At 48.4% G+C, this 24935-nt stretch overlaps 11 protein-coding genes across 11 annotated transcripts; 6 read left to right on the plus strand and 5 right to left on the minus strand.

Annotated features, from left to right (window-relative positions):
• Window positions 1-192: 192 nt before the first annotated feature.
• On the minus strand, window positions 193-1878 carry BHQ10_002837 (uncharacterized protein; the record flags this gene model as incomplete). Its single annotated transcript, XM_040875026.1, has 4 exons — window positions 193-211; window positions 270-1003; window positions 1062-1466; window positions 1534-1878. 4 exons carry the CDS (start codon window positions 1876-1878, stop codon window positions 193-195), a joined length of 1503 nt encoding a protein of 500 aa, XP_040731341.1.
• Window positions 1879-2329: 451 nt separating this feature from the next.
• On the plus strand, window positions 2330-3316 carry BHQ10_002838 (uncharacterized protein; the record flags this gene model as incomplete). Its single annotated transcript, XM_040875027.1, has 1 exon — window positions 2330-3316. One exon carries the CDS (start codon window positions 2330-2332, stop codon window positions 3314-3316), a length of 987 nt encoding a protein of 328 aa, XP_040731342.1.
• A 666-nt stretch (window positions 3317-3982) lies between these two features.
• Window positions 3983-4843, plus strand: BHQ10_002839 (uncharacterized protein; the record flags this gene model as incomplete). Its single annotated transcript, XM_040875028.1, has 1 exon — window positions 3983-4843. The coding sequence occupies one exon, from the start codon at window positions 3983-3985 to the stop codon at window positions 4841-4843; it is 861 nt and encodes a 286-aa protein (XP_040731343.1).
• A 466-nt stretch (window positions 4844-5309) lies between these two features.
• BHQ10_002840 (uncharacterized protein) lies at window positions 5310-5843 on the plus strand (the record flags this gene model as incomplete). The annotated part of the gene is made up of 2 exons (XM_040875030.1): window positions 5310-5370; window positions 5431-5843. 2 exons carry the CDS (start codon window positions 5310-5312, stop codon window positions 5841-5843), a joined length of 474 nt encoding a protein of 157 aa, XP_040731344.1.
• Window positions 5844-6165: 322 nt separating this feature from the next.
• On the minus strand, window positions 6166-6751 carry BHQ10_002841 (uncharacterized protein; the record flags this gene model as incomplete). The annotated part of the gene is made up of 2 exons (XM_040875031.1): window positions 6166-6623; window positions 6682-6751. 2 exons carry the CDS (start codon window positions 6749-6751, stop codon window positions 6166-6168), a joined length of 528 nt encoding a protein of 175 aa, XP_040731345.1.
• Window positions 6752-8355: 1604 nt separating this feature from the next.
• BHQ10_002842 (uncharacterized protein) lies at window positions 8356-9680 on the minus strand (the record flags this gene model as incomplete). The annotated part of the gene is made up of 4 exons (XM_040875032.1): window positions 8356-8940; window positions 8992-9243; window positions 9292-9578; window positions 9632-9680. 4 exons carry the CDS (start codon window positions 9678-9680, stop codon window positions 8356-8358), a joined length of 1173 nt encoding a protein of 390 aa, XP_040731346.1.
• A 1199-nt stretch (window positions 9681-10879) lies between these two features.
• On the plus strand, window positions 10880-11314 carry BHQ10_002843 (uncharacterized protein; the record flags this gene model as incomplete). The annotated part of the gene is made up of 2 exons (XM_040875033.1): window positions 10880-11093; window positions 11154-11314. 2 exons carry the CDS (start codon window positions 10880-10882, stop codon window positions 11312-11314), a joined length of 375 nt encoding a protein of 124 aa, XP_040731347.1.
• Window positions 11315-12054: 740 nt separating this feature from the next.
• Window positions 12055-14067, plus strand: BHQ10_002844 (uncharacterized protein; the record flags this gene model as incomplete). The annotated part of the gene is made up of 1 exon (XM_040875034.1): window positions 12055-14067. One exon carries the CDS (start codon window positions 12055-12057, stop codon window positions 14065-14067), a length of 2013 nt encoding a protein of 670 aa, XP_040731348.1.
• A 986-nt stretch (window positions 14068-15053) lies between these two features.
• BHQ10_002845 (uncharacterized protein) lies at window positions 15054-18197 on the minus strand (the record flags this gene model as incomplete). The annotated part of the gene is made up of 1 exon (XM_040875035.1): window positions 15054-18197. The coding sequence occupies one exon, from the start codon at window positions 18195-18197 to the stop codon at window positions 15054-15056; it is 3144 nt and encodes a 1047-aa protein (XP_040731349.1).
• Window positions 18198-20413: 2216 nt separating this feature from the next.
• Window positions 20414-21930, minus strand: BHQ10_002846 (uncharacterized protein; the record flags this gene model as incomplete). The annotated part of the gene is made up of 3 exons (XM_040875036.1): window positions 20414-21304; window positions 21361-21795; window positions 21859-21930. 3 exons carry the CDS (start codon window positions 21928-21930, stop codon window positions 20414-20416), a joined length of 1398 nt encoding a protein of 465 aa, XP_040731350.1.
• Window positions 21931-22529: 599 nt separating this feature from the next.
• BHQ10_002847 (uncharacterized protein) lies at window positions 22530-24677 on the plus strand (the record flags this gene model as incomplete). Its single annotated transcript, XM_040875037.1, has 3 exons — window positions 22530-22709; window positions 22760-22948; window positions 22998-24677. The coding sequence occupies 3 exons, from the start codon at window positions 22530-22532 to the stop codon at window positions 24675-24677; spliced, it is 2049 nt and encodes a 682-aa protein (XP_040731351.1).
• Window positions 24678-24935: the final 258 nt, after the last annotated feature.

A 24935-nucleotide genomic window follows, 5' to 3' on the forward strand; every position in this document is an offset into this window, starting at 1 on the left:
TGGTGCAAAATGCAAGGATGTTTCAATATATATCATACAATGACAAAATGTTGGACGTTAAAATATCATCAGATGACAAATCTAGATTCACGCAGGTTTGTGGAAGGGCATTGAATCGTTCAAGCGACTGTTGAAGTTGTCTCTGATGCGCATCGCTCATGAGTTCCTGAAGCGAAGAGTAAAGCTCAGTTATCAAGGGATGATAGTATGCCTGTAAAGAGGGATCATGACACGAGCAGATTTGTTCCATCGCGACTGAAAACGCGTACCATGGCACAAACCACCGGTGGTACCACCGGAAGGTGCTTGAATCGTAGCTTTCGTGCAAATCTTTCAGTGCTTGCAGAAAATTTACTGCATATGAGAGTGATATATCGTAATTTTCTAGGCACCGAGAGGAGTGAGAATTATGGTCAAGCTGCATGGGGTTTACGGCAATCAGCTGCAGGTACAAGTATGTCACAAATGTGATCTTTTCCAAGAACAAGTGGACCGAGTGTGAAGGGTCTTTGGTGAGGCTGGATCCGTCCAGGATTGTCTGTGACTCTTTCTGGAAATTAATTGCAATCTGGAGACGAGATTGTGTGTCCGCACCAACTACGCTGGGATGGGTCCCAACGGACAAGTCGAGCGAGCGGAATGCGCGCTGGGCTTCGGCCATCACCATCAAGAACAGGGGATTGGCGAGAGAGGTCGATTCTGGAAACGGCGAATCCTCCTGCTCCTGCTCCAGTGTCAGGAAGTAATCAAGGAAGTTCATTGCTGGAATGGCCTGAGACTTCAGACAATCGGCACGGAGCATCGGCGCCAATCCGCGATCAAAGGACGCTTGAACATCTAGCAAGCATATTGTATGCCATAGACGTGAACGCATTTCGCGTTGCAATGGGGTTACCGGAAATGGGGGTTCGGATTTTTCGAGAAAGAGCGATTGAGAGATTCGGAGCGCCAGACTCAACATGGTCCAAGACTTTCGGCTTCGGTCGTGCGCCTGGAGGGACGCCTGGACGATATGGTTAGCAATCAGGTCACAGTACTGAAGATCTTGCTACAGCACATACAACGAATAGAACAAAGGCTTGCAGTACTGTTAAATCGTCGGTATTGTAATAATCCGTAAGTTTCAGGGCACGCTCGGTCAAATTGTAGTACCTGTCGAGCAGAAGGTCACGCGACAGGCCGATGTCGCGAGAGCATGTTTTATCGCTGAGTGTGGCGATTGACATATAGCCGATTGCGCAGACCAGAGCCCTAGGAGCAGGATGATCTGCAGCATAAGTAAGATACGGTAGTCCCTCGGTGATGTAGTCCCAAAGCGAGGAGCATTGCAGGATGGGCAGGATTGGATCGACTTGGGTCATGTATATTTGCAGTAGTCGTTGATCTAGAGCAGATGGCGCGTCATCAACGCTKCTAGGCGTCGCAATTGACAGGCTTGTATGATCATGTTCCTGACTCCCCAATTCCTACATATATACGTAAATTGCTCAGTGAGGAGAACGAGGAATTGAAAGTGCAGCAGCTCTCTCTTACACTTGACCAGAAAATTTCGTCCATATCTTCGAGCAATGATGCTGTTTTGCTGTCTGAAGTCTCTGTGCGGTTACCCAGCAAGGAGCGTACAAGTCTCTCCAGCATTTCTACCCGGTTGGACAAGTTCGGGGAATGGTGACACGACACCGCCGTCTCCTGCTGTTTGGTGATTTTCTCCTTCTTTGCCGAGCGTCCTCGTGGCAACCGAGCACGCTCAACAGCAACACAGCGAATGTCCGCCTTGCGACATGCCGTACAAGGCCGTAGCTTGTCACATTTGACTTTGCGTCGCTTGCACGTCTCGCAGGTGAGTTGGGCGCGAGGACCAAGGGACGGTTGGCTCATTGCTTCAATTTCAGCTGAGCTGCATACGTTGTAATTGATAATTGATAAGTAACGAAACTAAGGCCCTAGTACATTTGAAAAGATGTTAAATTAAAGACTGCACATTACGGAATGGCCGGGTGAGGTTGAAAATCCGGAGGCGGGAAGCTGAGGTCACGACACCCTGTCCCCACAAAGTTTTAGCTGTGGGACCAACCGTCGCCACCCCTGAGATCATCACCATCATGGAGGTAGTCCTTGATCATTGGATGAGCAAAAAAGGGGGGTGGGAGAGATCTCGGTCTTTGCGGCTTTTATAGCCAAGTGCTTTTTGTCTGAGAAACAACTTAGGCCCTTGAGCAAGCTAATCTCCATATGCTTATAAAGTCGTCAGAGATCAAAAGTTAGGCATGTAGTATTCTTCTAACCCTCTCCTCAACCCCTGTCCTTATAGTAGAGACACGCCACGATCATGGCCGATCAAGCAATCGCTCCTTCAATCGAACGGTCAGTCGAGCTGCGTTGCGTAGGAGACTGGGGGCAGGCCAACTTCCACCGCATTTTGTCATGGCTGACACAAGAGTTCTGCGACCGTGCAGGCCCTGCCAGTCGAACCATGATTATGTCCTTGAGGGATGGTGGGCTCGATTCCCTCATCCAAGTGCATAACGGGCAAGCAGACCTGGGCATTGCCACGCCTGCTGCATTACTTCCGGCCGCAATCGAAGGCAAGGAACTATTTGCACCAGTAGGTGCGATGCCGGATTTACGCGCTCTTGCTGTCTTGCCGCAGCGCGATCGGATGATGTTTGCTGTCAATCCCTCGCATGGCGTCCAATCTTTTACTGAAATCTACGCGAAGAAGATACCGTTGCGCATTGCTGTCTCGGCTGATGATGGGACCAATTTTATCGGATATGTCTCGGCCCGGATACTTGAGGCACACGGTTTGGGCGAGGACACGGTTCGATCTTGGGGTGGCTCATGGGTGAAGGCATGTAGACCAGAGCAGGTTCTAGCCCTGGTAGAGTCCGGCCAGGCAGATGCAGTGATACAAGAGGCTATTATGACGCCTTGGTGGAGAAATTTGATCGAGACGCGCGCAATTGTACCCATCCCCGTTGAAGATGGCCCGATGAATCAACTGTCATCCCTGATAGGCTTTCAACGAGCTACCGTAAAGGCCGGTTTCTGGAATACTGTCAATGAAGACATCGCCTGCGTCGACTTTTCCGATTTCGTGGTCCTCGTGCGGTCTGATATGGCCGACGATGTAGCCTATCTGCTGACGTGGTGCCTGGTTGAGACAAGGGCTACCATTGAAGCGCAGTATAAGCACATACCTCCTGAACGCAGCCCTCTGTCTTACCCCCTTGAGCCGTCAAAAATGGCTCAGTCAACTGTACCTCTGCATCCAGCGGCAAAGAGATTCTATCACGAGAGGGGTTTTCTTACTTGATATAACTGACCACGTCTGGAGTCACAGCTGGCGATAAGTTAGAGAAATATATTAGTCAATTTGAAATATCATTTTCGGGAAGCTAAAGATTGCAATCAATATTCAACTCAATGCAACTTCAACCGATTTCTCACACGGAGGAATAATGCTTTGCTTACTCAAAGTGCCCAAGCAGTGAGGCTGATGAACCAGGAGGTTTCACACTACCAAGAAACCACTGAGTTATTTGAGCTAGATCTTACATAACAATTCAATCGAGTCTCCTTTCTACCAATTAATAATTCGATCATAGTTATATTGAGGTAAATCATGGGCTGATACTACAATGCCAGTTGGACTTCCACCAGCATTAAAGTTCTTGTACTTATAGGAATGAAAAACTGAGGAAGGTCAATTCTTGCAAGTCCAAGGCAGCGATGTCGTCTACCTACTATCGAAGATGAAATGCCTTTCTCTCCAAGATGGCTCGATCGTCGTGTCTGTGTCTCAGACAGGGTCTACCACCCGGGCAGGCCTAAAGCCGACAAAATCCGCTGTTGTGGGTGGGACCTTGGATATAGCGGGCTCCCATTGAATCCTACTTCCAACGAAGGAAATGTCTCTTAAGACCGGCATACCTCATCTTCATGGTACAAAGGTTACACATTTGTAAAATTCAAGCTCAGCATGTCAAACACAACGCATAAGCCGACCAAACGCCACTTCGCTTTCCTGGGAGCCACAGGGAATACCGGACGACTGATATTGAGCAAATTGCTCACGGCGACAACACCGGAGGACAAATTCAGCATATATGTCAGATCACGAACCAAGCTCGAAGCTCTTATTCCTTCCATATCCCTGGACAAGCGAGTTGTCATCTTTGAGGGCAGCATCAAGGACGAGAGCCTCATCAAAGACTGCCTCTCTGGTGCGCAGACAATTTTCTGCACCGTCGGTGAGAATGAGAACATCCCGAACATAACGGTCCTTCAAGATAGCGCCCAGGCTATCCTCACAGCGCTCTCGAGGCTGAGACTGGAGACAAGGACGCCGTCAGAGTGGACGGCGCCCCGGTTGCTTTTCTTGTCGTCGGCAACATGGAACCCTCGATTTGCCGCTGACAGGCCAGCACTGATACACTGGATGATTTCAAATGCATTCGCGCGTCCGTATAGTGATCTTGTCAAGGCTCAAGAAACGCTGAAAAGTAACCCAGATCTCGTCGATCTGCTTCTCGTTCAACCTAATGCACTTGTCAAGGAGCCAGCAACTGGGTGTGTGATCAGCACCGAGTTTGCATACATGGCGGTGTCATATGAGGACCTGGCAGAAGGGTTCGTGCGTCTGGCTACCATGCCACAGTATTCAGACATAGCTGCGATTGGTGTCTCGAGCGCGAGAGCTAAAAATGTATTGCTGTACGCGCCATTTGTTTTTGGGAAGATTATCCGAGGCTTGTTGTTTCAATTTGTGCCGGGATATTGGCAATTGGAATATGCTATCACAAGACGTCTTGATGGTTTAAAGGGGAAGAAGAAGGTTTAGAGGTAAGACCAGGAGTGGTCTTTTCGGCTATGACACATATCAAGGTTGAATACTTGTTGGGACAGTGTACGCAAGTTTGTGGGATAATTGCGCTTTTTTAGCTTGCACGAAGGATAACCAAGGAGCTGTTTTATAGTGACAGTGATTCAAGAATGAAAGGCAGCTGTAATATTAGACATACCCACTAGCCCCGAAATTTGGCTGAGCTCGCCAAAATTGATCTCACCTGTCTATCCAATTATTCTGGGTTCTCTGAAATGCTCTTTCCCCACACCATTATATATGCCATATCCCGTCTAAGGCCGATTGTATTTCCGGACAAAACCAGCGTATACTCATCAATCCCACTATAAAAAGCCGATCAACCGTCTATACGCGTGATCATAAGAAGTATTCAGTAAGTTGCACTCAAGTATTCTTTCGCCTAGATCAGATCTCAGTCATTCATAGATTTTCAACCGCAACCATGCCCCAGGTCACGACCCTCGTCGAGGCAGCAGGAATAACCTCCTCTCTTTTCGTCTCCGGTAAGATTGTGACGTATTCTGGGTTCTTTCTTATGCTGATATGAAGTCGAAACAACGCAGGAGCCATGCTTGCCTTCTCTGCTGGTGGCGTGAGCACCTGTAAATTAGCCACGAAACAGTCTCCTGGTTTGGCTGCGAAGCAATGGCTGAAGGTCTTCAACAGATGCCATCATATTGGCACACCCATGATCGTTTTCTCTGCAGGATGTTTTGCATGGCTTAGGTATCAGACAAATGAGAACCATTTTCTTGCCGCTGCTACTTCTTGTATGTGCATCGTGCCCTACACTATTGTCTTCCTGCGTGGACCTGAGGAGGTTCTTTTCCCTGCTGCAAGTATGGAGGAGAAGACAAAAATCAGCCCTTGCTCCGATGATGTTGAAAGAGCTCTTGATCGATGGGGATGCTTGAATCTGGTTCGCAGTTTGTTTCCTCTGGTGGGTGGTGTGACTGTTCTGCTCACTAAGATCTAGTGAGCAGTGGTTTTGTGATTTTTCGGAGTACGCTACTACTTGTCTCTACCAAGGATGTTGTATTTACTTTTATTACCGAAATACAGAAGGAGAAAACTGTTAAGGGGAAATTTTTGCTTCTTGGTACCAAGTTGGGTCCTTGACTCAAGCCTGCATACGAAAGCCTCAGTGTCGCAGACACCATCACATTCAGATGATTGAAACTCAATCTACAACTCCAAACCATGCTAGGCCCCGGTTGCGATCAACTTATTATTAATATTGGTTCAAAGTAGAATACATATCAGCTCTTCATACAGAGATCTCTGAAAACATCAGCCCCTTACAGTAGTGCAGCAGCAATACCAACAAAACTACCAGCAAGTGGGAGCAAGCTTCTTACCCAATTTAGCTGGGTCCATTGGGAAAGTAAATTTTCCACCTCCGCACGACTGATCGAGAGGTCCGCCTTGCTTCCGGCAAGTCCAAGCAATTTGTCGTTCGTTCCACTCATCGTCGCGATCGTGTACGGAACAATGCTCAACGTCAAGACGGCAGCAACTGCATATATGCCAGCACCACCGTACCTGGCAGATGCAAAGATGGAAGGACTCTGTCGAGCTGACCACGCAACGTATGCGAATGAACTTGCTGTGATGGCGGCAACTGGAGGATTTTGAGTCTTGCCGGCCTCGTACATGTCCCTCCACTGTTTGCAAGCTACCTTTGGCGAGATGCTATCCTCCCGAACGGATTTTGCGATAGCAGGCGCCGCATTTGCGCTCAAAGCAGCAATATTTCCTACGAGAAAGGTTAATTCGTTTATTCTAGATCATACTTTGAAAGGATGCCCGCTTACCAGAGAGCCAAGCAGCGCCTGTAAAGCCTATGGCTTGGGCGACACGAATAGCGATAATAGAACCGGGCATGATACAGATGGATTATACAGGATGAGTTTGTGAACTGATTGTTGTAATTTTGTCGAAAAAACTGTGTATATATGAAAGGAGGCGAAGAGTCATGACGTAAAATGCGGTCGGATTCGGAAATTTGTGTTCGATCCAAAAGCCGACAGAATCCGGCCGGAAAGCCCTTACTGGACTCGTCTTGTCTCAATCAGCTTAAGGATCCCAATAACTGGGTCTGATGCTTTCCAGAATTTTCTTTCGTATCATTTTCTAGACAGAACACCTATATAAAAGTAAGCTTTCAGTGGCGCGATGAGCTTTCTGGCCCTGCAATCTATATAAAAGAGCGTCAAATATATTCTACCTGCCCAGGTTTTGTATTGAATAGAGTTTTTCGCCACTTACTGTGATCGGAGTCGGTCGAATCATATATTGTATAATATCAATTGATCATTTGAGAGAATGTACTTAAATAATGGAGATGAATATAAACAGAATCAGAGGCTACCTAGGTAAGGTACTTGGCGGATTTAATTGGGACACATACTTCCTATTTCGGCGGTTTAGGGCTAGTCGCTGCCTTCCACCACCATCTCTTTTCTCATGCTACTAACATGGCTCTCAAATCAATTTGCAAAGAAGACTAAAGCCAATGATGCGTAAGTGCGAATTTAATACTGCCGATGGCTTGATTTCAGGCAGCCTGGAGACCCAGGCAGAAGTAGGCAGTTAGGGAGCAGGCACTGGCATCAAACCGTGTTTAACCCAGGAATTCAAGACAAATCTAGCGCCTCATTCCTCTCCCATTCATTCGAAAGTTGAGAGAATTTCACGAGCTTGGTCTTCTTCGGCGGCTTGATTCCGATGTCTATCTGGCTGGCACTTTGCTTAGAGGAGCTTTGGTCAAGATGTTTTCCTTGGAGCACTTGAGAAGAAATTAATAGAGTACGAAAAAATCGTGCGGCACTACTTTTGTTAGTCTCTGAAAGCCTATTTCGGACATTATTTCCGTCAACCCGCAAAAATAATGCCGACTGCAACTGGTTAGAACTCCAATTGAGTGAATAACTTACCGGTGCGGCAATTTGTGAGCGCGAGATTTATTTTTTGGAAGAAATATGTGCTCTTGAAAAGAGGGAGAAACTTGAAACACTATGCGAAGTGGATAGACAGCGGCTGAAGGAACGCAGAGAAGATATCAAGAAACTGGATCTGGCATGGTGGCTCCACAAGAAGAATCTGAATCGCAATGACATGAATCGGCCCTGGGGACCTGTAAGTCGAATGTACGAATTCAGAGAGCATGTTCTAGACTGGATGCTTAAAAATATATGTTGGAAGAGAGGGGTATACTGTAACTTTGACTGTGGATGTTGTATTCGTTGACAAGGGTACTTCGAGATTCCTGACCACAAGCCAGCAGATCATGACTGGAAGAAGGACATGTAGGACTCTTTTAAAATTCATGTCTCAAATGGTGATGCTTTCAAAGATACTGAAGCTTGTGGTAAAGCTGTGGAAGGGGTTCTACTATCCCTCACCACCTACAACACAGAACTGCCTGAGACGCCCCTTTAAACAATATACCATTCAAAGTTCTATAATTTTTTTATTGTCCGAGCACATCAGCCAAACAGTGGCGGTAGCCGGCTTGACTGAATCAAGGCCCTATATAGATCTAGCGCATCTATTTCGTCTCCAACAGCAAGGTCTTGCAGCGCCCAAGCCTCACGCACCATGTTACAGACCGGAGCGAATTTGGCCTGAGGTCCACGCTTCATGATACGTTCCATCATAGCTAGAGTCAGTCGCCGCTGATCTCCATCTTCGGCTTCGATGGATAGAACGAATAGAGGCCATGGCCGGTCGCAGATTCGCATGTTGCCAAGCAGAGCGAATGCTTCAGATCTTAGTCGTGCAACACGTGGTGCATCCCGACGACTATTCCTTGCGACACGCTCCAGAAAAAGAAGCGCCGCAAGGCGAAAGGCTTCAGCGACTTGACGAGCATGTGAGGATTGGGGGCTATCAGTTCTGTCATCACCCACTCTTTCTCGCTGAATGAGATTCTGCAGCCGATCTGTCAGCTGATCAAGGATATCTTTGTGTCTCTGTGACATGTATTCAGAGTCGGTGCGATCTAAGCAGTTCAGCAACACGTCATGCAGGGTGTCAAGCAGCTCCAGAGAGCATCCATATAATGGAAGTATCTGTGAGTCATCAGTCAGTCCAAGCCAGAAGTAGTAGGCTTAGCCACGTACGACCTGACGCAGAGGAGATGAAACTGATGTATGAACCAGTCGCCTCTGCCTAGCAAGCCATGCTTGTGGGTATTCTCGTCGAACCCAATAAAAAAAGCTGAATTGATACATGGTGCAATGCGAAAAGACCCAGTCCATCAGCAGTTGTGCGTCGCAACCATTGTCCCCGCCTCCTTTATACGCTTTCTCAGCGATCCGTCTGGCACCGTCAAAATAAACCACCCAGTTCATAGAGGACTCGGCATTCTGCATCTACAAATATTTAGTGGTCGCTTGTGTACTTCAATAGTGTTTCCTCACTTCGAATATATAGAGTACCACGCTGGCAGCGACTGCCCTGAAAGCATCTGCTTCATCCCATGGTAAAGGTTGCTCTATTACTGCCTGCAGAGCTCTTATAGCGTGCAGTTGGTTCTGTGCCGCCCTGAGAGGCACCCCGAGTCGCTGGAAAGACAACGATATTAGTGCGTAGCGGAGCGCTAAGGTAGCCAATGAACTGCAGTTGGCTGTTAGTCTGATTAGTACGCCATTCAGTTCATTGATTCCATCGCTAAATGCAGCCATGAACACTTCCATATCGTCACGGCCTTTTACCCATCAGTAATAGTAGATTGTTGTCTTTAATGTTCACCACGCTTACCTACCTTGAAGCGAAGAAAATCTGTCGGAAGCAGGCGCGGTAATAGCATAGCTTCCGATTATCATAGCCATGAGCTCAGGATGACCAAGGAGACTTTGGTTCGTGGCTAACAAGTCTATGTTTTTTTTTTAGCAAACAGCAACCCAATCACCTTAGCAATGAACGAACCAGGCTACTAACCAGCATGGCCATAGGTTTTAATCTGGCCTAGGAGCTGTAAGTCCCGGACTGCAACATTGATGAAATATAACGGCCTGTTCCTGATTGGAAGTTCAGTGCCAGGAACCCTCACGACAGCTCTTGAGTGATCGGCTTCTTGTGGCCATGAGAGAAGCGTTCCATAACCTGCACAGACTTCACCACCTTGGTTGCATCTATCACACGAAGGAAGCTTTCTGTCGCATCGCTTCTTTTTCCCTACAAGATACTTCTGTTAGTCGAAGCCCTTCACCTGGTAAGCCATGATTTTGCCTACGGCGACAATTCCAACATCTTTTCATTGGTTGGATCATTTCTGAACAAGCATATGGACTTATTAGACCGGTGGTATCGCCCAAAGGTTTGGCGTACGGTTACAAGGACAATCTTTTCAGACATGTGCGTTGTGAATACAAAGCAGTTACTTGATGCGCAAAAAGTTGCACTATCTGCATGTAGCCATCGAATATAGTGATCATCAACTCTAATGATTGTGTTGTAATTGGTTGTGGGACCGTTAGTAGAGTGTATGTGGGGTGCATGGCATAGCGGCGCAAAAAGTTGCTCTATATGCACGTTTGCTATTAGATACGAGGGCTCGTAAGATGGCGGCGCAAAAAGTTGCTTGACGTAGAATCGATAGAGTGTTTTATTATTTGTTGTCTTTATTAATGACAAGACTACTTTACCGCTATCCCGAATATGGTGAGTGCAGCGCATGTATATGGCACTCGGATGCCTGATATTTTCATCTTATTAGACACACTTGAATACATGACATTACACGAACCCAATCAGTCTCTCAATTATATGTAAGATACTTTGCGGCATTTTTACTGACACCAAACCTCACAGAAGAGAGGTAGCTAATTATGTATGCACGTCGGATTCCTCTAGGGAGGGTCCTCCATTCAGTAGTAAAACAATGCGGAGGCGTATCTATCTATCGTTGACTTATAAGGCTTGATACCCAGAAGACTATTCCTTTCCATTTTTACGTCTCAAGTTCATACATAAGAGTACATCTTAGCGATTTAACTACAACTCAAGATGCCTATCTCACATGTCATGGTCAAGCCTAGTGCCAGTCAGCACACCGCCGTTGTCGACTTTTACACCAAAGCTTTGAAGCCACTAGGCTACTCGAAGCTTAAGAGCTTCCCCGATGGGTTGACAGGCTTTGGCAGCAAATCCCCCGACTGGTGGGTGGCTATTAATGACAAGGATACTCATTCAACCTTTCATGTCGCATTCCGAGCATCAGGTGAGATCTATGGCACGGGTTCTTATCATTTTTTTCGCAGTTTACTAAGACCAGAAACAGACTCGACTGCCGTTGACGAATTCTATACGGCTGCTATAGAAGCTGGCGCCAAGGATAACGGGCCTCCCGGCCTGCGTGCGGCCATGGATCCTAAGTACTATGCTGCATTCATCCTTGACCCAATGGGAAACAATATCGAGGCTGGTTGTATGGTCGAATAATAACGCCGAGCTTTGAGTTTATGCAGTTTGGCACTCCCATCGGAGAAAAAGCGGACAGATAAGATCACTTAGTATTCTCAACTGACGAAGAAACAATCCGAAAGCTTAGTTCAATCGTAAGGCAAACTATATTTCTGGATACCCTGCAAAATTTAGACACTTAATTGTCTCTGTAAGAGCTGTGTGAGCTGTGTAACGAAAATGTGGGACAGATTCTTTGCCTGCTTCATCTAAAGGCTAAAATGCTCTCCCACATTCCTAACTATCCGCATAATCTATCCTCAAGTGAAGGAGGGGATTAAAGTCTTGTAGACGAAGGAGGTGTGGGGTGACTGCTGTATAGAGAAATGGACTGAACGATGATTCGTTTTGCTTGGCCCAATGTTGCAAGTCCTTCGGTTTTTGACTGTAACTGGTGGACTGAATCATTTGGCTTAGCAAATCATTCCCACAGCATGGCATTCTCAAGTGAACATTGTTGCAATGTAAGTATTTTTGCTTATCAAATGGGTAGACGAGACGAGGCCCGTCGTCTCGGTGCGCCACGTACGCAAACCAGTCGCCAATATATTTTTCAGAGCAGTCCACCCACAGGTCGATCGTAAGGAAGAATTGATATATGAACGTGACCCCTCTTTCTCAACTCAGCATACACAAGTTTTTCTTTACCCTCTTTAGAACTGCATCAACCGCTCTGAACCCTTATCTGTGACCCAAATCTTGACATCAGCGGAAGTATCATGATGGAGGCATCACTAGTACCTCCTTCACCCGAGCGATCGGCTCTTGGATGGCACCCTGGAGAACGGGCGATCATGGAGCTGCTTGGAGTAACCACTTTCCAGCGACCGAACCCGACATCGTTAGTGTTTCCACCTGCTCATGGGGCACGTATCTCTGAAAACGAGCTGCTGGCGGTCGGCACACTTGACCACGAGGGCCGGCCATGGAGCACCATCTGGGGCGGCCAAAAGGGCTTTGCGCAGCAGATCGCCAAAGGCATACTGGGTGTCCGCGTCTTGGTGGACCGGCAGCATGACCCCGTGGTTCAGGCCCTTCTGTCGCCAGCAAACAGCCCGGACGACGACTACAAGCTAATGAGCGGCATAAGCATAGACTTCGACTCCCGGGATCGCGTCAAGGTAATGGGCAGGCTTCTTGGAATCGAGCCACTGGACGACATGGACATGGCCGACCATAATAAATTAGTGGGAGATTTGCAGCTGTCGATGCTGGTGCAGGAAAGCACCGGTAACTGCCCCAAGTATATCAACAGGCGAGAAGTACGGACGCATGTGCCATCACCTCAGCTGATGTCAGAGTCGCTCCCCTTGCCCCCGCAGGCTGTGAGCCTGATTCATAAGACCGACTTGTTCTTTGTATCTTCGACCAACGGGGAGTCAATGGACACCAACCATCGCGGTGGCCCTTCCGGATTCATGCGTGTGGCCTCCAATGAGCCCAAGGACTGCAGAGGTGTTGTATTAGTCTATCCAGAGTATTCTGGCAACCGGCTTTACCAGTCGCTAGGTAACTTATATCTGAATCCCCGAATCGGCATCGTTGTCCCGGACTTTGAATCATCCGATGTGCTTTATCTCACAGGCACTGCTGATCTGCTGCTCGGCGCAGCAGCCGCTGAGATTATGCCCCATTGTAAACTCGCTGTGCGCATCCACGTCCAGGCTGCACGCCTTGTGGCTAACGGTCTGCCTTTTTGCGGCAGCCCAGTCCATGACATGTCGCCATACGATCCCCCAGTGCGAGGGCTCGCCCAAGAGCCTAATGTGCTATCCGAAACCACATCCTCTGCGGCAGCCACGGCTGAATTAGTAAATAGAGAGTTGCTCACGCCAAGTATCAATCGCTTCACCTTTGCCCTACATCCACCTGCTCATTCTACCAGTAGTACTACTACGACTCCACAAGGAGGCAGCAGCATGATTGCCGTCAAACCATGGGCTGCTGGACAACACGTAACTTTAGACTTCAGCGGCGAACTGGACAAAGGGTACAAGCATATGAATGCGGAGAATCCTCAGAGCCTGAACGACGACTACGTGAGAACGTTTACCGTGACCAACCTGCCACCAGCTGCATCCGAGACGGAAGGAGAAGAAAATACACTTCCGGAAGGGACGTTGATGCAGCTTACAGTGCGGAAACATGGTGCAGTTACTGCCTTCCTCTGGGACTATGATATGAAGACAACGAAACTGAAAATTCCCTTGATGGGGTTTGGTGGAGATGAAGCTTTTCAATTACTACCAATTGCTGCTCAAAAACCGTGCGAGGAGCAAGCCGTCTTTATCGCCGGCGGCGTCGGGGTAACTCCACTGCTTGCCCAGGCTCCTGGTGTGCTGGCCGGCCCAGGCCAGGAATCTCAGGACTACCTGCATGTACTCTGGACCCTGCGGGCAGATGACCTTCCTCTTGCCATCGACACGTTTAGCAAGATCCCCGGACTTGCGGTGCGGACGAGACTATTCGTTACTGGAGTGAATCTGGCAGACAGAACCCACTCATCGGTGGAAGAAGAGACTCTTAAGTCACTATTAGACCAAGTCGCCGCGGTTGGAGCAGAAGTGGTCCACCGTAGAATAGATAAGGGTGACGTGCTGAAGCCTGTTCAGGAGGTGTCGGAGGCTGGGAGGAAGACGAAGTTCTTCATCTGCACGAGTACAGAGCTATCTAAAACTCTTCTAGTATGGCTGGGGGGTCAGACCGTCGTATCAGAGAACTTCTCCTATTGAAAGAATATAAGTCTGATACTGCTCCTACTAAGTATGGTTATACTAGTCTGATGGTGTCCTACTTTTCATTGATCTACGCTTATCTACAACTCTAAGCCACCGATATGAGGCCTTACTTTGGTGTCGAATTTGGTAAGCGACATGCAATCTCCAATCCCCCGATCTCCTTGACACGCTCTCACGTACAACCTTATCTAGGGCACAGATCTGTGTTGAGCTTGCGAACGAACAAGATTGGTATTGAATGTAGTGTTGGGCGAGCTTGGGTGTATGACCCGGGACTTATGTTAATCTAGGAGCATAAACACGTTTCATAGCTATGATCTATGTTTATAATTACACACAGCAATACGATGCATGATAGTATGTTATAAGTACGTATAAAGAGATCCATAAGCAACACCAGCATTAGTAGATATCAACAGTTACCCAATCAGACCAGCATAGGTACCAGTGGTCACAAAACCATCGACCCGATGGAACATGTACTTGACTTCCAAGGTATGAATTCGACGCCTATGTAGGGAGGGAAGCAACGAGATTTAGTACAATCAATACTAACTGACTAGTTGACATCGTATCAATTGATCCGTCGAAGTCATGTATTTGAAGCTGCCTATTAGAATAGGTACCAAGATTGTCCATCTAGGACATTTGAGGGCTCCGCAACTTCATCCAAAGATACCTACTCTACGACACCTTACAAGCTACACAAATCCCCACTATAATTATCTCATAAATTGTATAAACAAATCACCATTTTATACAAACTATCAATACACAACGGGTCATCATCACCACCGATACCTCCAATCCTGGGCCTAACCCAATCCAACCATGCATGGTATATGATACATCCAAAAATCTAAAATATATATACGTATACAAATACAAATACAATGTCCAACAAGAAGCGAAATATTAACAAAAACTTGGCGCCCGTGAGTCTCGGTGATGATGAATTACCCCTTTTCTTTCGACCCTGCTTATGAGGGATTAGGCCGCTTTTGCGGTGACTGGCTGCGTCTCTGCGGATATGGGTTTAATTGCAGGTTCAAACCCAGGGGTGGCGGAAACTCCGACGTCGGCGTCGCATTAGCCGTATTCGTCGCTGTGGTAGTGGTGGTAGTGGTGGTACCCGCAAGAGAGACGTCTGACTGTTTCCTGTGCATGATGCTGTTGTTTAGCATATTCGCCATTTGCAGGTGGAGGCTTCGCAGTTCGGAGCTTCGCCGGCGAGAGTGTTGTTGGTTTAGGTTTGGTGTTGATGAGCCGGTAGCGGGAGGGGGAGCGGGTGAGGATGCTGCTGATGTTAGGGGTGAGGATGAGATTGATGGGCGCGGGAGATGGGTTTGTTGTGCTTGTTGTGGAGGTGGCTGAATAGGAGGTGCTTGGGGTAATTGGGAGGGTGGTGGATGGGACGGTTGCTGGAGATGTCTCTTTTGCCATAGTGGGATGTGGCGAAAGGCTATGTTGGGTGGTGCTTCGGGGAGAGGCATGTTTGGAGGCGGAGCCGGTGGTAGGAAGGAGAGATTCGGGTTGCGGCGAGTGCGAGGAGAAGTTTGTTGGGATTGTGATTGAGAGGCAATGAGCGAGCTGCGCCGGCTTGATTCTTCTCGGGGTGTTTGCGGTGTTTGTGGAGATGAAGCTGGGGTTGTGGTTCGACTTTGCAGTTCTTCTGAGGGAGCAGGAGCGATTGTGGTCTGGCGTGGTTGTCGATGGCTCAATGCGGACGTACTTCGACTTGGAGGCTCTCGCGCTTTAGCTGCCGAAGATGATACCCTATTTGCTCGATCTTTACCCAATGCAAATCTAGCGAGGTTGCTTGGCGGAGGAGTAGATGTAGGCGTTGTGGACTCTGAAGCGTTACTGTTAATCTTCGGCATCCGGGTCAAAGTACGCCCCTTTTCATTAACAGATGGAAGCCGCGATTGCGTCAGCTGCGGCAGTCTTTGTTGCGGCAGGCGAGGCGTATGGTTCACATCTGGTAACGGATTCTGCTGGTAGAATCTCGGAGTCCCAGTTGCAGGAGTCACTGACTCGGAACTCTCCGATCTCGTCAAGGAATATTTACGAGGTGGGATAGTGGGAATCGTTCTGGCGGTTGCAGTAGCTGAATTGTTAGTCGGAGTCGCGCTTCTTGATGAGATCAATGACTGTCGCCTTTGTGTGTTCAGGTCACGTTTTACCCCAATACTGGATGTAGAGGTTTCCACCAGTCTGTTAGGGACTTTTGGTACAGGCTCCGTCGTAGGCGTCTTTCGTGAAGTCGAATCATCGGAAAGGATTAACCGTGAACTGTCACCACGTAAAATAGAATGTCGTACATTCGGGTTATGTGTGCTTGTATTCTGTGTGGAGGGAGATGGGACAGCATTAGCAGGGTTGTTCCCAACAAACGACAACGGTCGACTGGCTCTAGCAATCTCTCCTTGACGTTCCAACTGAGTCGAAGTATACGCCGTCAATGAGCGCCGATTGGTATTGCTAGAAGACGATGAAGGTTTTCGCAATCGTGGAGTTATCGTGGGGGATTGTGCAGGCGTCTCGACAGGAGGAGGCATTGGCGGAGTAGAACTTGCCGCAGTTTTAGTCGGCTGTGTTGGTTGAGGGGCATCTCGTGGGTTTTCAAATATTACATCAGAATCCCCAAATGTGCTAGTCGTGGAAGGAATCGTCACAATATCCAGAGGTCCGGATATCGATAGGCGATTCACCGTCTTTACCGGGCTAGGGACTCTCGGTTGTTGTTCTGGTTGCTGCTCTCGTTCCTCTTCTTGATAATAACTTTTCCTATGAGTGGAAGTTGCCGAAGGAGGCACTGGAAACGAGTCGGATAACGGAGATGGCGGATTGGATTCTCTCAAACTCGATTTGCGACTAGCCAGGAGTCGTGAGCCACGGTGAGCGAGCAAAGTGTTGCTAGGGACTTCTGGGGCTTCGTTGTCCTCTCCTGTTGCTAGCTCTGGAACGTACTTCTTCCCACCCAGAGACTCGATTGTCTTCCTTAACGCAATAAGCCAATTATTCATCTCTTGCGCGCTAGACATGACGACCAGAAACGTCCGTACGGCTCGACGCGATTCGGCAGTCTGCAGCACAAACCTGGACAGAAACGTGCGCCCAACAGCTGCCGGAGCCGTACCATCATCCGTAGACTTTTGTGATATCTGCAAAACATGATGTTTTCCCGGAATAGAGTCACTGGCAAATGCGGCTGACGCTGGGCCAAGGCGCATAATCTTTTCCGGGAGTCGATCATAGCTCCCTTCTCCAGAGTACTGAAGCAAGTAGCCTGCCGTCACCAAGACAAATATCTTCTTGAGAAACACAATCTGATCCAGGGCATTGGCTCCACCGCGTTTCATGGGTTTCTTATCTTTGGCGTCTTTCTTGCCCTTCTTTGCAGCATCCGCATCTCCACCTTCTACCTCACCCGGTTGCAACGGATTGCGAAAATTCCCAGCTTGCGTGGCATGGATGCGCAGAATAGTATCCGGAGATATATTAGGAACCGCAAGCCGTGCATGCTTTGACGCCTGCGGATAAGCTTGAAACAGCGGCGGAGGAGTCCACGACGAAGAGACCTTCGATTTCGGTTCCGGTTTCACTCTCGTACTCCTACCCGGCCTATCCGAATTGAACGTGGATTCCGTCGGCGTAGCTGCTTGCGATGATGCATGCAACGTCGATCCCGAAGCGAATGTTGGCGCAATTGACCGCGGGGTATCCGGTACCGTGGTTGATGGAGTCGCCGACCCGCGCCGCTCCCCAACAGCGGGGAGACTGGCTTCCGTCTTGCGTTCCTCGCGCAGAGCTTTGTTTCGTGCAAATAGACCCCGGAGACTGGTTTTGGAAGCTACTCTTTTGTTTGGCTCGGGTTGGAGGGGGACGCTTGGAGGTTGGTTTGCGACGACTTCGGCAGGTCGGAGGCGTTGGGGGCGAGGTTTTTGTAGGACCGGACGGGGGCGTGGTTGTGGTTGCTGCTGCTGTTGTTGCTGTTGTTGCGCCGGCGGCTGCGGTAAGTGCGACTGCTGTTGAGCAAGGTCTGTTCGGATAGCTGTGAGAGGAGGCCCGCGACGGGGTATGGCCGACTTGGGCGGCGGGGGTGGAGGAGCGCTCTGATCCATGGCGCCTATGCTACCTGCCTGCAGATGAACATTGGCCGGATGTATTGAGGAGATAAGACTGTGCGAAAGGCATGACCCGTTGTCTGTCGGTTATCGTAAGCTATTCATGTCACTTCATGGAGTTGATCGTAGAGCTATCCGGGGCGAATTAAGCCATGAAGCTATGATTCGCCAATTGGCTGTACAGCGAACGAACGACCGTGAATGAGGTAGAATTGAATGACGAGACTCAATTGACAGTCAAGAAGACCTGCAATTGAGTTTGTCTCCAGCAGAGCTGTTCCACATAAGAAAGTTTTGATTGCGGTTGTGATGTCAGAGAAACTCAGGTCGCGTTAGCAAGACAACATCAAGGTAGACGAAAGAACGACCTGAAGGCATAAAGAGATCAATTGAGTTTCAATGACCTGTTCGTCCAACGTCCAACGTCCAACGTCCATGTACAACAGGAAAAGGCCGTGGGCGAACTGGAGACGAACACGCATTTTCGTAGGGCATCATCGCGTTGCCTGATCGGGCCAATCGGTTGACGCTGCTCCAGTTCACTAAGTTTTTCAGTCCACTAACTCACCAAGGCCCTAAGTCAGTCAGCTCGGGCTTCGTATGAGGTCTGGGCCTCGAACGTACGTATTTTTGGTTCGACTTGAAGTGTACTGTAAGTGTGTAACCTCGTAAAGTACGTGGAGAACACGGGAATGACACGGGCGGAGCATTCCGCCCGATGAGCCGGTACCTGAATATCTCTCAAACGCCAATCGTGACCGAAACTATATTTTAGTTTACTAGCAGAACTGCACGTTTACCTTCCGCTTAATACGACACAGTATCGCGAACAACCATACGAAATGCGTACTATATGGCTTGTGCGTATGAACCGTGGAGTCTCGAGAGCAAGTACTCGTATCCACTGTCAAGAAGATCTTAATATACGGCCCAGTCCATCGGCACCAACAGTCCGGTAAACAATCGACAATGCATAGACTAGAGGATAACTACTTCCTTAGAGTCGTACTATAGTAGACAGTGGCAGGCCAAGAGTGTATGAAGTGAAACGTCTCCATATGGACAAGCCAAGAGATGCAGTGGACATTTGAGTCGAGTACGTAGTAAAATACGCAGTCGTACAAAAGACTAAGTTGAAACACCGACTTTACACAGAGTTCTTCTCCAACAAAGACAATCTGAAACATACACGAGTAATCTGATTCTTTGTTTGGCACCAAACCCCGACTTTCGGGGCCCTATGATGGAAGTATGTTAGCCTGTGTAAAGAACGGATATGTCTCGGCTTGACAAAGTTTCTTCGGTTATAGCGTAGGTAATAAGTTGGCATAAGGGAATCAAAGATCGACCAACAAGCTGCCCATCCTGAGCGCGGAAAGGATTCATATTAATTACATCTTACTGCGTTCGTACTAGCAATACACGCCTTGGTGAGAGTTAATACGTAGTTTATGGGGCTCAGTCCCGTTGCCTTCGTAGACTATCAGCCTATTCGAGATTTAGTCCTAGCACTAACGCAAGGCTAAGGTTGACAGAACTTTTTTGAATTTTGTTTAGTGCACTCACTGTAATGCTACGAATTTTCTTTTCTTTGATTCGGCTGCCGCTTCGCTTCCCCTGATCCTCTGCTGGGTATTACTTAGTGATCGGTGATCAGATTGTGATGGGATTTGAGGAAAGCGACATTAGCGCCAGGGGTAAGTATTAGTACTAGACTGCATAAGGGGTATTGTTTTCTTTTGTGTACAGCTGAGCGGACGGGATATGAGGAGTCGAATTCCGAAGCCGGAGTCCTGTATTATCAGATCCTGGAGTGTGCGTTACTCTCGATAGACCCAGTCTGAAAAATAGTGTATAAGCAGCGGACGGTGCGGGTGGATCAATTTTCCAAGTTTCAAGATCAGTGAGAAAATCCTCCCATGTCGTTCGTATTCGCTACAGCTTGCCGACTCCAAAGATTGTTCGCTGCTTCACAGCTCGGAGAAATGTCTTAAAGTTGATAATACATTCCACTCTTGCTGGAATCATGTCTATGAATTACGTAGTGTCGGAATCTGATAACACTGACTAAACTATAAGAGATCCGGTCTTATTACTGTGGGTATCAGATAAATCTGTTAAGACACATCTTAAGCGAAGAGGTGGGTATCTGTGTCTATAATCAAGTATCGTCTATCTAGTACACTATCGTGGGTCTATATTCAAGCAGAGACTTATCGTATAACATCCAACATCTCCTCTACGCGACCGAACTTCTCCCGAGGTTTCCCCTTTGCCTTGCCTCTTTCCTTCTCAACAGAGTCGATGCGCTGCCAGTCTTCCCACGAGGTAGGTTGTAGTCCTCTCTGCATGGCCTCAGTTCGCACGCCCTCCCAACCCAGGCCAGTGCTTCCGCCTGATGTAGAGTTCAAAAATGATATTTTGGCCTCGCTGCTCGATTTGGATGCTTCCCAGTCCGCTACAATAGAGTCTGCTGTACCAAAAGCATCCATCATCGTAGAAGCAATCACTCCAGTCGGCCCACGTTTGACCCAGCCTGCACAGTACAAGCCGGGTAAATGCGAGATGTGTGTTTGATCCAGGGGTGTCGTAGTATCCTCCGCCGCGCGAGTAGTGCTCGTAACTCGTCCGAAGCCGTCATTGGGAATGATTCCGCGTCGTCCATCAAACTCAATGCCCAACCCCTCGAAGCCGGGGAGCGGCAGAGACTTGTAGCCTATACTCCGGAAAAACACATTACACGGAATATTAACCTGGGCCGGATTACCGCTGGTCAAAAAATGTTGTTGAACTTTGGCATCTGGTGCGAATGGGTCGGGAGATGAGAACTCGTTTCGAATAAACTTGGCATGAGACAGCCGGTAGGGAAACATTGGTGACCAATGTAAGGAATGAGGAGAAAGAAGAAAGTCAAGAGACCAGCTTTTGCTGGCACTACTTGGATCTGTAGCGGATCCCTTGGCTAGAAGCTGTATCAATCGTTTTTGTGCGCGCGGAAGCGCAGCAACGATATCCTCCGGAGGGAGAAAGTCTTTTGGTATAGTGTCGAACGAAACGGAGGGAAGTTGAATAAGCTCACGTATCTCCTTGATAGTAAAGGCAGCCTTCAACCATTAGTACGCGGTAATGGACAGAACTCATGGTCAAGTCATTATCTCACCTGCATTGGCCCGCGCCTTCCAACAACCCGCACGCGCTTTATCTTACTTCTTGACAGCTCTTCCAACGCATGCTCTGAGATATCTGTTTTGCGCAAAGCATCCACATCCGACAAGAGAATCCTTGCCACGTCTAGAGCGACATTTCCCTGACCAACAACCACAGCGTGTTCCCCTGCCGTCAAATCCGGTGCCAGATCGCGGTATTCTGGCAACCCATTGTACCAACCCACAAACGCTCTAGCCGATAGAACATTCTTTTTGGCATCCTCGCCCGGAATACCCAGTTCCCGATCCTTAGCCGCACCGTAGGCGAAGAGAATAGCGTCGTAATGCGGTTTGAGTGTGGAAAATGGCAATTGGGAGCCTACTGCGATGTTTCCGATGAAATTGAATCGAGAAGATGTTGCTACTTCGGTGAATTTTTCTTCGCAATTCTATGACGACAAAGTACGTTAGTAACTAGTCTTCGATATACCGGTTTGAGGTCTCTGAAATACCTTGACTTCCGGATGATCCGGCGCAACACCATAGCGCACCAGGCCAAACGGCACTGGCAATTGCTCATACATATCGACTACAGCATCATTCGATTTGGACAAAAGCCGATACGCAGCATAGAAACCTGCCGGGCCGGAGCCTATGACGGCAACGCGAAACGGACGATCATGGAGTGCGGCAGATGTGCTGTACCGAGCTCGGACTCGAGGGACCTGTAAAGCGCTCCGTGCGCATCTTGTGCATAGAGAGAGATTAAGCGTTGGATGCATAGAGAGTAGCCGACTACAGAGACATTATTCATGATGAAAAGACATGGAACGGAGTGGAGGAAATGACGGAAGGCTCTGGCTTATCGCACTATCACGCTCTTATCACGGTTGTCGGGCCAACAACGGCGAACTAAACATGATCAGCCCTACCCGGCTCTCCCCTCGCACCTTTTCTATACTCTCTACTTTCTACTCTCTACTCTCTTCCACTCTCATATCATCAGACCGTGCTTTGCATTTAATTTCCACATTACTCATTCTTTATCGAGAACCGCATCAATGCAGTCTTCATTCGTTTGATGTCCGTCTTGCTGATCACAAAAGTTCCCGCACTTATCAGTTAGCTACATTCCTTAACCCCGGATTCTCGCACGCGCATTCTTGATATATTACCTCCCATCATGGGTGGATCATCATCCCCTCCATTCCTCTACGATCCCGTATCGCAGTGGTCATTCAATGAATACCACAGAGGAAAACCATTTAATCCCAAAGCCGTCACGGAGGCAAGCAGGGCTCCTCGCCCAACAAGCGTCCCTCAGGAAGGGCCGCTGGTGAACTTCAATCGCCACCCAGACACGGTACGTATCAGTCATTATATGTATGAGAGGATATACTAATGCGCTCACAGTGGGTTGCGCCCCGTCAAAACAATCATATACATCCTATGAGCCGTCACACCAAGGCCCGGGTGACGCACACGAGAAGATTCCAGCTTTTCCTTCGAGTCTTGTCTGTTCTCGGGGCACTTGGTATCTTGTTCTGCGTTATTTGTATCACTCATACAGACGTCGCTCTAGGGTGGATCATTCGCGTTGCAGTATGTGATTTGAATATTGGTACAAGTGCACGTGCTAACAATGCAACAGCCAAGCGTTGCCATTCTTCATAACATCTATGCAATCTATCATCTTGCTCGGTCCGCCGCTAGCCGGCCTGCGGGTTCTTCGACCAGCTACCATCTATTCGCGTCAATCATGGACTGTGGTTTGGTTCCTTTCTACGCTTTTACTAGCTTCGTTGCATATAAAGAGTACCATGATGGCTACTATAATTGGGGAACTCTTTTCAACGACGACAACATCCAACACTACATTGTCGAATCACTTTTCTACGCAAGTGCTGGTGTAGGAGGCCTGCATCTCTTTTCGCTGATGATCTCTATCTACTTGGCAGTGGTTTTCAGACAAATAACCAAGCTACCACCTGACATGAATCCTTTGGAAGACAACCTGACCGCCCGTCCATCAACAAGACGAAGCAAGTTATCAAGATCGGAATTATCAGAGAAGAAGCATATGAGCACAAGCACAGTGGACTCGGCATATTTCAGCGTCAAGTCACACTTGGATGACGTCTCCGATGACATACCACAACCGATTCCTTTTATGCACACCAGACAGCAATCATCGACTTCCCTGGCAGACCCTAAGAGAGCATCACGTACTTCTCTTCACTCAAGCCACCAATCCGGATATCCTACGTCACCGTCTCGCGCAGCAGCTCAAGATCAAAAGAGTCCATCTCGGCCGCGATCGGTATTCGAAGATGCGCCTGTACTTCGCCCAACATCCAGTGGCCTCGCGCCCAATAACCTTCGCTGGAGCAGCCCAGTGCCATCAGAATCGTCTGGGAACTGGGTAAGCTACGAAACGCCAGATGAGGATGTCATCATTCGTGAATCTAAGCCACCTAGCCGAGCCAAAAACGGCACACCGTTTCCTGTCTACAATGGTGTTAGCGACTGGTTGGGTCCTGTGCCAAAGTTCGGCCGTGTTGAAAGTGGCATCCCACACAAAGAAGCTCGAGGTCAATATGCAGCTTTGGAGACGAATGATGGATTCGAGAACGATGTCCACTTTGACATCAACAAAGACAACCTTGAAGAAGATATCACCGAGTACCTCAACAGAGCCCTTGATCCTTTGAGAATGAACCCTTCAACTCCTCAGCCTAAAGACGCAGAGAACAATAATGCTGGAAGCAGGCCTTCAAGTCTTCGTCGCGCTGTCTTGGGCGAAATTCCAGATGTCTCGGCTATCAGAAACACCAACACCGCTGATTCAGCAGTTGCGGATGAAGAGTTACCTCCATCCAAGCCGTCTAAGTTGAAGACTTTCGGCAGTCTGAGACTGTGGGGAAACAAATCAAACAAAACCACCTACGCATCTGTCAAAGAAGACGAAGCCAGCGACAACGACAGCGACAACGAGAACGATACCAACCAACCTGTCAAACTTACGACCCCGAAGCGACGAACCACTCAGACCACACTTGCCACTAAAGAAGCCGATCGCAAGGGCCGAGTCGTCAGTAACTCGGGCATTGACCTCGGCAGCGCATTCCATACTGGCATGGACTCTGAGCAATACAGCGAATACATTTCCGCCCTCGGAGTCGGTCGCAGGCGAGACGTAAGCGGGAAAATCGCCGAAGAAGGCCGCGGCGGAATTGTCGAAGTTGCAGAAATCCCTGAAGTGCCCAGCACGCCGGAGAAGAAGCAGAATACCGGTCGAGCTGCGGGTTGGGCCCGATTTGCTGGGCTGTGATTTCTCACTACTTACTACATGGATGATATGTGAAGATGCACGACGATGTCTTGAAGAGAGATATACAATTTGGTACGACTGAAGGTATTCGGATTTCGGTTATTGGAGTTATTGGGTGTTTGTATTTGAGCCGTGATTTTGTATTTTGTTATATGCTGAGCGATTTGTGTGTGCTTTTTTTTTTTAATTTTGAGCTTCTCATTTGCACTGGCATGTTTTGATATTCATGGATATCTGTGGTCGGACCATGTTGCTAGG

The sequence above is a fragment of the Talaromyces amestolkiae genome, assembly GCF_001896365.1.
Source record: "Talaromyces amestolkiae strain CIB chromosome Unknown scaffold4.1, whole genome shotgun sequence".
In the NCBI taxonomy this organism is placed as follows: Eukaryota; Fungi; Ascomycota; class Eurotiomycetes; order Eurotiales; family Trichocomaceae; genus Talaromyces; species Talaromyces amestolkiae.